We start from the raw sequence: 11842 nt of genomic DNA on the forward strand, positions 1-11842 counted from the left end.
ATTGCTCTCTCCTAATAACCATATGGTTAAATTTGTACCTTATCCGTTGTAATAATAATAATAAAAAAAAATTCATGTAGCCTTCAATTTATAAAAAAAAAATAGAATGTTATATAAAAGGATCTAAGTTTATCATCTCGTTCGGAGCCTCAAAAAGATCAGGAACGGCCTGATTGATGCAAATGTACCTTATACCTTTAATCAGTGAACAAGAACAAAATATTTGGTTTAGAACATTGACAGATAATGTCCACGAACCTCACACATTTTTCATTATATTAACGTAAATTAATAGAATCCAATTGTATATTATATAAAACGAGTAAATACAAATTTAGAATAACAAAATAGAAACACCAAATAATTAATGTAAACATAAAAATCAATGTTGAAGAATCATAAGAAAATAACTGATACCTGAGATTGAATGTTTTGGTTGTTGATTAATTCATCTGCTCTCCTTTTCTCCAAACACCACCTCTAAACCCAACTTCTTGAATTGGAAAACATGCTAACTCTGGACACCAATTAGCATTCACAATTCTCAAACATGGCATAACCTGTTCTACTTTTGTCCACTCCATTCCCAACTCCGATAATGATTCCAGCAACAAGGCTTCAATTTTCCACACCGTGTTATCCTCACCCCAAAAGCTTTCATGCATCTTGCAAATATTTCCAGAAGAGACTGAAAGATATCTTAACATAGGCAGTGATATAGGATTAAGCCAGATTGGACTTGTCTTCCCTGGAAAAAATTGGAGTGCAAGCTCATACAGTTCAGGTGGAGGATACAGCCGATCCATTTTCCCCATGAGCTCTGGTCCATGGCCATCAAAACAACTTACTTTCAGGAGTTGAAGCTCCTGAAGCTTCACAAGTGCATTGACTTCATCATCTTCAATCTCATCACCATGAGTTAAATGTAAACCGAGTGTTCTTAGTCTAGTCAAATTTCGCAGCTCACCAATCCTACACCCGTTTGATTGGCTTGCTCTAGCAGGTCTAAACCCCAACAACACCTCAAGGTTAGAAAGCCTTCCCAAGCCTTTCGGTAAGTATTCAAGCGAACCACAATGGCTTGCATCTAAGACTCTGAGCTTCTTGAATGTCATGAGATATGGAGGTAAAACTTTAAGATTTTGGCAATAGCTCACATCTAAAATCTGCAGGTTGGTAAGTTTTTCTAGTGAAGGTGGAAGTTCAATCAAAGGATGAGTATTGCTTAAGCTAAGATAAGTTAAATGCTGAAGATTTCCAATCTGATATAAGAGACCCGAAAGTGGCGTTTCGAAGATTGATTTGCAGACATCCAAAACTCTCAGATATCTGCATTCACTAAATTTTTTTGTTATGGTTGATGAAATCTTGTTCACTTCACCAGTTTTTGTTGTCGACAGCAATGCCCGGACCTTTTGATTGGAAGCAAGCCTTTTCTGATCCATATTGCTATTAATGCCCAGATGCCGGCTGCCTATACCATCTAGTAGAAAGAATGCATCGTCTTCCGCCATCTTGATCACCAAATCACGAACCATATCATGAATCTTGCAAGCATAGATAGTTCCATTGTAAGTCTTGTCGACCACTTCGACCAAACATCGATTCGTTAACCCTGAGAAACAACTTTCACCAGCTTCGGTTGATGATCTACCAACCCGCAGAGGGACAAATCCCTCCCCAATCCACCACCGAATCAACTGTTCCTTTTCTATAACACAATCCTCGGGGTACAGAGTGAAACTGAGAAAACAGGATTTAAGGTAGGGGGGAAGCTCGTCATAGCTCAATTGTAATGAAGCCATTACAGAGTCATCATTTTCTGCTAATTCATCTCGGAAGTTATCTGCAATCCGCTTCCACTCGTGATAGTGTGACTTATAAAGCAATAATCCCCCAATGGCCTTGATTGCCAAGGGAAGACCCTTACATTTCTGTACAATCTCCTTTCCAATCTTTTCAAGATCATCATGCCTGCATTCACCTCCAGTTGCTGCAAAAGCAATCTTTCGAAATAGCAACCAACTATTTTCTGTACTGAGGAACTTCGGCCAGTGGATGCTTGCTTCGTTAACTCCCATCTTTCTTGCAACTTCCTCAATCCTTGTTGTTATGATAATGCTGCTTCCATTTCCTTTGGGTAAGCCGTCATATATTCTACGAAACCAATTAACATCCAAGCTCCACACATCGTCCAACACGATTAAGAACCTTTTTCCCAAAAGATATTGGTTTATCTTCTTCAGCAATTCACCTAGATCATCCCCAACACTTGCATCTCCCAAGTTCCTTAACATGCTTCTCATTATTTGTTCCTCATCAAGTGTCTGAGAGACAGATACCCACATTTTTCTTTCAAAGTGGTCCTCTATCTCTCTTTCATTAAAGACCTTTTGAGCAATTGTTGTTTTTCCTAATCCACCCATTCCAACAACACCAATTGCTAAAATCCCCGCCTCTGCTGCAAAAAGCCAATCTTTCATCTTTCTTGTGTCATCTTCCAATCCAACCACTTGTGTATGATCATACACGGGAGAGCTCCATCGAGGCATTTGGTTATTCTGTGGATCAATTCTACCCATTTCATTGCTACCTGACAGGCCAAGAAAGGACATGTGTTCTTTAATTTTAGTTATTTTATCATTTATTTCCTGGAGTCGCTTTCCGGTTTTATACTGGAAATGTAGGTTTGGTGGATGGAAACAAGTTAGCCAGGCATTTGAAAATGGGTCGTCTTCCTTTGACTGAAGCTGGCAGTCTGCTAGTATATCTTCAGCTTCATATATGAGCTCCCGTAAATTGGCCATGATAGAGCGTAAAGTACGGTCCTTCCTTTTTCTTTTGTCTGCATCTTTGAGGACACATTGCATTAATTCAAGCTCCTTCTGCAGGTTCTGAAATTGGTCCCTGAATTGATTCAGGGTGCGGCCCTCCTCTACAAGAGTATTCAACAGCCTCTCCAAGAAGACACTGACTACAGCATCCACCATATCTTTCTTTGCCTTTAAAATGGTTTGGAGCTGAGGAAAACATTATAGTCGCAATCAACCATTATGTACTCTCTTTAATTAGGAGGAGAAGCATAAGCATTCAAGCTTATGGAGACAAATCAAAGTTTAAGCTTAAAACGTGATGCTACTGCAATCAAACTTCAGTGGAGATTCAAATTGGTTCAAAAATGAAATCCCACCAGAAATGAGCTTCAATTACTTAACAAGTTCCACCAGGTTTAATATTGATCAATTTTTACAAAGATTACCCAGAATGTTTCAAACCCTTTGTTATTTTCTGCATCGTCTGATATTTTAATTTAGGTAATGAACGAGCTATTTACACAAGTATGAAAATCGATATATAATCTGCATTATTTGCAAACACAGGGGTATGTTCCTTGTGATTTTACAGATTATTTGCTTCAAACATGAAAATTAAACTTAAAGAATAGAAGATGCAGCCCCAGAAAGAAAAGAAAGAATGAAAAAGAAAAATAATTGCTAAAGACAAATTGAGAAAGATGAGATGAGCAATAATACTAACCGTTGAAAAGGGTAGCAAGCTTCGTCCTTGAAGAGATTTTGCAGGAATTGGTTCTCAATTTCCAATTGGCTTGCCTTTATTTATTTTACATTGATATATTCTTTTCATACATAAATTTGACTAAATCGGTCACCGTTTTAGATCCAACTCAAAGTAAAGCCTAAGGGTGTGCTACTCTACTGGTCAACGGCATCAATTCATATTGCAACTTCCGAATGTTTTTTTTTTTTTTTTTTTTGGAAAATTATAAAACTGGGTCGAATGGAAGGTCCATTTACATATTTAACCTATTTACTCAACATACTACATATCTAGACTGATTTTGTATGACTTTCTCATAATACCCCTAACCTTCCCACTTCCCACCACATCGCGAACGACCGCTCGCTCCCCATATCTCATTGGTTACACGAAAAGTTGGCTCCTGCATTAATGATTCGAAGACTTTTGATCTTCCATTCTTCCTTTAAATTGCACGAAATTTGCACCATTTCGTCAAAATCACAATGAATTTCTCTTTTTTCTCTCTTCATCTCTTGATTCTGCAACTTCCTAACCCTAGAAAACCCATGGTTCTTCATCTTCCTGTTCGTTACTTGGTTTCTTTCTTCTTGTTACCATGTTAGAAATGGTTATTTTACGGTATTTCTTTCGTTTTCCCCATGTTATCATATTGTTATTGTCGCTTTTGGGGGTGAAATGGACGAAAAATGTAAGTATCTGTTGTTTTTTCTGCGTTTTTTCATGAATACACTTCGTGAATCGATGGTTTCGCGAAGCTTTGCGAAGAGAAAGAGCCTAGAAAGTGACGATCTACTTCGTGAATCGATGATTTCGTGAAGATCTGCGAAGAGAAAGAGTCTGAAATGTGTGGATCTACCTCGCGAATCGATTAGTTCGCGAAGTCTGCGAATAGATCCTCACGTTTCAATCCTCACAGACTTCGCGAAAGCATCGATATGCGACGTAGATCGTCACGTTTCAGACATCGCATACCTCGCGAAAAAATCGATTAGCGAAGTAAAATCACCTCTTTCCCTGCACATTTACATTCGCATGCTTCGCTAATCCTCATTTCGCGAAGCCAAAATCGTCTTTGTCGCTGCCTAACACGATTAATTTTTTCTGTAGGTGGTTGAATACGTAACATCCCTTTCTGGAAGGCGGCGTACTGGGCTGCAGGGGAGATGATTTTTCTTCCTATATAGGGATGAACTTCCCTCAAGATTGATACATTCACTCTTGAAATGGTTAGTTAGGAGAGATTGTGCCAATCTTGGGGTGCATCATGGGACACGTCCATCCCATGGTGTCAATCTTCAAAGTGAACCTAACTAATCCGGTACCAATTTTGAATTGGATGAGTAATCTTAGTGTGCACCGTGAGACACGTCCATCCCAAAAGGTCTGAACTGCCATTTTTGGGATGAGAAATGGAAGTTCAGACCTTTTGGGATGGATGTGTCCCACAGTGCACACCAAGATTACTCATCCGATTTAAAATTGGTACCGGATTAGTTAGGTTCACTTTGAAGTGCTTTGTTAAGAGTTTATTGTGGCAATCTTGTTGTAAATGTTGATGTTGTTGTGATTTTAATATTGTTATTGTGGCAATCTTGTTGTAAATTTTGATAATGTTATCATTTTAATGTTAGAATCTGTTGTTGTTTGCCATTTTTTGTTATATACCACTTCGTGAATTAGCTTCAAAACATATCCAGGCTTCGCATGTGCGAACTAAATTCATCAAGTAAACCAAACTTTAGCTTCGCAGGCTTCGCATAATATGGAATCTGCGAAGTCAGACGGGAGGGGGCGAGATGCGCATAAATATTGAGGGTATTATGGGAAAGTCACACAAAATTAGTCTAGATATGTAGTAGATTGAGTAAATGAGTTAAATATATAAATGGGCCTCCAATTTGACCCAGTTTTGTAATTTTTCCTTTTTTTATAAGACTTCCGAACGTTAATATATATATATATATATAAAAGAAAAGACACTTGTATTAAAAATAACAACCAGAATGCAACTCGAAATAAATAATAGAAAATTTTCAATGAGAAATTTTTCTCATGTGAAAGAGAATTAGGCTGCGCAGTGAGAGAATGTGCAACTGTGTTTGCTTGTCGTTTGTCTCCTCTAAAATATCGATAACAACCACTCCAATCCAATTAGATACAATTTCATCACCACATAGCAAACGAATTGCAGATAGTGAATCTCAAGCTCTTAAGTTTCCATCAAATTGATGGAGTACATAAACAAAGAAGAAGAAGATTACAGTTGAGAAGAAAAATACAGAAGGGAGAAGAATACGAAGTAAATAATTACAACAGACTTCTTATCCTTTTATACACAGACATGGGAGAAAATAGTAATTTCTCACCTAATAACTAACCCAATCCTATAGTAAAAACTATTTTAATAAACTATGGTTAACTCCCCTCTCAAGCTGGGAAGATGGACATTAAGAATTCCCAGACGTTGAAGAAAACAAATCAGCAGAGGCGAATGTAACGGTTTCGTGAAACAATCTGCTAACTGGTTTTCTGATCTTACAGGTAGCAACTTTATCTTCCCAGATTGCACTTTCTCTCTGATAAAAGGACAGTCCAGCTTTATGTGTTTCGTTCGTTCATGAAACACTTCATTTTTCGCAATTTGGATTGCAGATAAATTATCACAGAACATCATAGCAGGCTATGGATGAGAGATATGCAAATCATTGAGCAAAAATAATAACCATTGTAACTCGCATGAAGTTAAAGCCATGGCCCTATATTCCGCTTCTGATGAAGAACGGCTAACTGTACTTTGTTTTTTAGACTTCCAACTTACAAGACTGTCTCCTAGAAACACATAGAATCCTGTAATTGACTTGCGTGTTTCTTTGTAGTTCGCCCAATCTGAGTCAGTGAAAGCTTGCAATTGAATTTTAGATTTCGCTGAGAAGAAAATGCCTTGAGTAGGACTCTACTTCTAATAACGCAAAACTCTATGGGCGGCAACTTGATGAAATTCTGTAGGCTTCTCAAGATGTTGTGACAATTGTTGCACATCAAACATAATGTCAGGCCTTGTGTTAGACAAATATAAAAGTTTTCCTATTAATTTCCTATATCATGTAAGATCCTCTAAAAACTTTGAATTCCCATCATCCAAACTATCTACCGACATTGGAGTTGAACAAGGTTTAGCTTCTAAAAAACCTGTTTCAGCCAATAAATCTAAGGTATATTTCCTTTGATAAACATGAATTCCTTGCTTAGTTCTAGCAATCACTACGCCTAAAATAAACTTTAATGCCCATAGATCTTTAATACCGAAACTCTTATTCAAAAAAGATTTAACTTCCAAAATATCCTCATCATTATTGCTTGCTAAAATCACATCATCAACATAAACAGTTAATGCTATGAACTTACCATCAACTTTCCTGATATATAAAGAAGGATCTGCTCTAGATTTTTCAAAACCTAAAGATAATAAAGCAGTATTTAATTTGGAATTCCTGCTAGCTTGCTTAAGACCATACAATGACTTAACTAACCTACATACAGGATTAGGCATATCAGTCTTGATTCCTTCTTGCAAAGTCATATAAACTTCCTCTCCTAAATCACCATGTAAAAAATCATTGTTAATATCTAACTGTTTTAATTTCCAATTATTAACAACAGCCAAAGCTAATATTAATCTAACAGTTGTTAACTTAGCTACAGGAAAAAAAGTTTCCAAAAAATCAATGCCTTCTTGTTGCGTATATCCCTTTGCCACTAATCTAGCTTTAAATCTTTCTACTGTAGCATCACTCTTTCTTTTTATCTTAAACATCCACCTACCGCCTATTGGCTTTTTTCCTGGTGGTAAAGAAACTATTTCCCAAGTCTTATTGTCATTTAAGGCTTTTATCTCACTGTCCATGGCTTGTTGCCACTCAGGATCCTTAGATGCCATTTTATAACTTGTTGGTTCTGTTTGAGTAGATAAAGCAATAGTATACGATTTATGAGCATTAGATAGGTGGTCATAACTAATAAGCCGAGACAAAGGATGGTAAATGTCTTGTTCTAACTGAGGATTAAAAGACCCTGTTTCCAAAACAGCATACTAATAATCCTCAAGATACCTAGGTTGTGAAACCGTTCTGCTTGATCTTCTAATATTATGTAAAGACTCAGATAGAGGCAGAATTGGAGACAAACTAGACATTTCAGACAAACTAGGCACTTTAGAAAAAATTAGGCATTTCAGATTGATATGTCATTAATTGCTCAAGATTAGTTCCATAAGGAAATTGAGTCTCATGAAATTTTACATTTCTAGAGACAACAATATCACATGTTCTAAGCTTTAAAATCTTAAAACCTTTCCGCCCTGTGTTATACCCTAGAAATACCCCTGGTTCTGCCCTAGGATCAAACTTAGTTCGGTTTCTAGCTAACGTGCTAACAAAACATAAACACCCGAATGAACGGAGAACCTTATAATCAGGCTTATTGCCATTTAATAATTCATAAGGAGTACAATTCTTAAGCAAAGGTGAAGGTATTCTATTAATAAAAAAAACAGCTTGAGCCACAAAATGATACCAGTACACATTTGGCATTTTACTTTGAAATTTTAAGTCCCTGGCGACATTCAGAATGTGCTGATGTTTTCGTTCCACTAAACCATTCTGTTGTGGTGTTTCCACACAGCTGGTTTGATGCAAAATTCCCTTGTCAGCATAACAACATCCAGCTTAAACTCGAATCCATTATCAGACCTTAGAATCTTAACTTTCTTACCATACTGTGTACTCACCATTTCAATGAACCTTTTCACTAAGCTCGGAACTTCAGACTTGAACTTGAAAAAAATAACCCAAGTCATCCTAGTATAACCATCAACTATGGTTAAAAAACAATCGAAATCCTTCTATAGAACTCACAGTAGGTCCCCAAATGTCCATATGGACTAAATCAAAAGGTTGTAAAACCTCACTAGTACTCACAGGAAAAGACTCCTTCTTTTTCTTAGCCATAGGACAAATATCACAAATAAAAGAATCATTAACAACTAACCCATTCAAGTCAGATCGCAAAAAAGATAATATATCATTAGACAAGTGACTAAAACAATAATGCCAAAGTTTGTGCATATTCAAATCTTTATTCATATGATCAATTGTATGTACATCAACAATATATTCATCAACAGAATCAAAAAATTTAGCAACAGAATCAAACAAATTCACATTAGAATCAATACAAGCAGCAGTTATGGAATCAACAACATATGCAGCATCAAGATGATATAAACCTTGTTTCATATTAGCTAATCCAATCATCTTCTTGGCCGCTAAATCCTGTATCAAACACTATTGAGACATAAACAAAAAACTATAATTCTTGGAACTAGTCAGTTGAGACACAGAAATCAAATTATAAGTAAAATTTGGCATATAAAACATCATACAAAATGAAGCCTTTTGAAATCTGTACTTGACCAACAAATTGTGCTTGCATTTTCATACCATTTGGCAGGACAACAAACCAATTAAAAACTGGCTTAATATTAACAAGATTTTCTAAAAAACCTGTTATGTGATTACTGGCTCCTGTATCTAATATCCAATCATGCAATTTAATAGTACTATCTACAAAAGTAAGACTTGCGATTGCGTTTGCGTGCCTTTATACTTCCCAGTTGTTAAATTTGCTTGTTCTTGAATGGCAGACACACAAGATCTTGTAGCAAGATTCTCATGAACCGAAGAAGACCCCCCTGCAACTTGATTTTGCAAACTAGACATAATTTGTGCTAACTGCTCAGAAGTAAAAGAAGAATTTGGAACTGCCCCTAAAATCCCTGCTGAATTAGAACTAAAACCTTCCTGAGCTGCACAAGATTCTGCTAGGTTCACCTTGACAAACTTTTTCTTAAACACATAACCTGGGGGATACCCATGTTTCTTATAGCATGTATCAATGATATGCTTCTTCATGCCATAGTAAGAACAAACAATAGGTTTTTGTGATTGTTGTTGATAAGTAAAAGGTTGCTTTCGAAAAGATTGTGAGTTTTGCACAATATCAGCCAAATCTTGAATAATTTCAGAATTAGGCAAAACAGTAAATTGCCTTTCATGTTGCAAGATTAGGGAAAATGCCTTGTTGATAGTGGGTAAAGGATCTAAAATCATGATCTGAGATTTTACACTAGCAAAACTTTCATTGAGCCCTTTCAAAAAACATATCACAACATCCTTTTCTTGATTCAACTTCACAACATTAGACAAATCACACACACAACCATCACAAATACAACTGGATATATGACGTAAAGTAACATATTCATCCCAAAGTAATTGTAAATCTGCAAAATAATCCGTAACAGACCTGGCATTTTGTTTAATTGTATAAATTTCTCCTTGAAGATCAGCAATACGGAACACATCAGCTTGTGAAAACCTTTCTTTGAGATTATCCCACACAGCTTTTGCACTATCCAACCAAAGAATGCTTTTTGCAATTGAATGAGATAAGATTTTGCTAACCAGGAAAGAACAAGATTATTACAGTGTTTCGATGGACCTAATAAAGGAGCACCTTGAATCAGCATTAATAGAGTACCATCAAAAAATTCCAATTTGTTCTTGGACATAAGTGCCATCCGCATGCTTCTACTCCAACTATGATAATCTGGGCCAGTTAGAAGACTAGGTACAAGAATCAAAGAAGGATTCTCACCTGGATGAACATAATAAGGGCTAGAAATTTGTTCTTCAATTCGCACCATTGAAGCAAAAATAGAGTTTCAGAAAAGAAACAGACGGAAAGAAAAAAACACGATCTTTGAACAAAAATCAATCAAATCGATTCAAGAGAAAAAGAAATCGATGAAAAAAGAGCGGAAGCTTTTAAACACTCTCTGATACCATCTTAAGTTTCCATCAAATTGATGGATTACATAAACAAAGAAGAAGAAGATTACAGTTGAGAAGAAAAATACAGAAGGGAGAAGAATACGAAGTAAATAATTACAACAGACTTCTTATCCTTTTATACACAGACAGGGGAGAAAATGGTAATTTCTCACCTAATAACTAACCCAATCCTATAGTAAAAACTATTTTAATAACCCATGGTTAACACAAGCAATTAAGACTAAATGAAAACCAGCATATCAAACAATCCTGATCAAAGATAAGATGGCCATTAGTTCTGCAGGTAAAGTAGATAGTACCATGCCAATCGGTCCTCCTCTAGATAATGCGACTAACCCGGTTGAACTATCATCCAAAAGAAGCATGGTGAGACCTTAGAGAAAAAGAGGCATCACAGTTCACCTTGTATATGCATGATGAAGGAGAAAGCCACTATGCAGTAGATGAAGAACACTAACCAGCTTCGAAATTTCGTTATGTTGTCGTTCGATATGTTGTAAAGACTCCCGCAAATCCCTCCATAGCCGAACAAACACTTTTAGAAGTGTTACAACTGTAATTAGTGACTTGTATACTTAGCAAGAATATAGGACTTTAGTGTAACTAATAGTAAAGAATACTCAACATTAATATAGGTTACAACTAGAACTCTTAAGTATATATATATATATATAGTAAATGTAAGGAAGGTTAGTGAGATAAGATTTTATTTCTCTCCCATACTTAGACTACTGATTATACTGATAACATGGTATCACAGTCTTGTGTTTGGCTTTAGGATTTCTTTCTTCCGTGAATTAGCCTCTGTTGGGTCTATGTTGGAATTTTCAAACACCACTGTTCATATCACCACCCCCACTAATTGACGACCGGAAAAGCAGTAAGTGACCCCTATGAGTCGGTCAACCGTTTGTCACATCGCCCATTCGTCGGCACGTGAGAGCGTGTGACTTCTCCGATCATCGCGATTTCTTCAATAGTGGACTTGCCTCCCTATTTTTGGTCCCTCTGTCTAGTTGGTTTTCTGTTTTTGGTGATTCGGGTTACTACCCCTTCTCTGAGTTCGGCGTGGTGTTGGATCTCCGCCTATGTTCTCTATTTTCTCCTGGCTAACTTGGTATTTCATTTCTCAATTAAGGTTGGCCTACTTTACCTTCTTTGCTTTATGAGTGTGGTTATTTATTGAAGAACAATAGTGTGCATTTATTGTTTCTGTTGAACCTACTGATGCATCTCACGTAAGAAGGCTCATTAAGGGATAAGTGTACCCTGTCGTTATCAAGTAATAAAATCTGGAAAGTCCAGGTATCGAATCCACAAGATTTATTCCTACAAGTATCGAGCTACTTAGTCTCAGGTGTTATCTAGGC

At 36.6% G+C, this 11842-nt stretch overlaps 1 protein-coding gene across 1 annotated transcript; it reads right to left on the reverse strand.

Moving 5' to 3' along the window:
* Positions 1-249: 249 nt before the first annotated feature.
* On the reverse strand, positions 250-3673 carry LOC136204134 (disease resistance RPP13-like protein 4). The gene is made up of 2 exons (XM_065995338.1): positions 3538-3673; positions 250-3020 (listed from the first exon to the last, which is right to left on the reverse strand). Exon 2 carries the CDS (start codon positions 2988-2990, stop codon positions 444-446), a length of 2547 nt encoding a protein of 848 aa, XP_065851410.1. The 5' UTR covers positions 2991-3020; positions 3538-3673; the 3' UTR covers positions 250-443.
* Positions 3674-11842: the final 8169 nt, after the last annotated feature.

Source organism: Euphorbia lathyris, chromosome 1, assembly GCF_963576675.1.
Source record: "Euphorbia lathyris chromosome 1, ddEupLath1.1, whole genome shotgun sequence".
NCBI lineage: Eukaryota > Viridiplantae > Streptophyta > Magnoliopsida > Malpighiales > Euphorbiaceae > Euphorbia > Euphorbia lathyris.

Coding starts and splice junctions, on each gene's coding strand:
- LOC136204134 (XM_065995338.1), bottom strand. CDS start 2,990: ATGGTGGATGCTGTAGTCAGTGTCTTCTTGGAGAGGCTGTTGAATACT.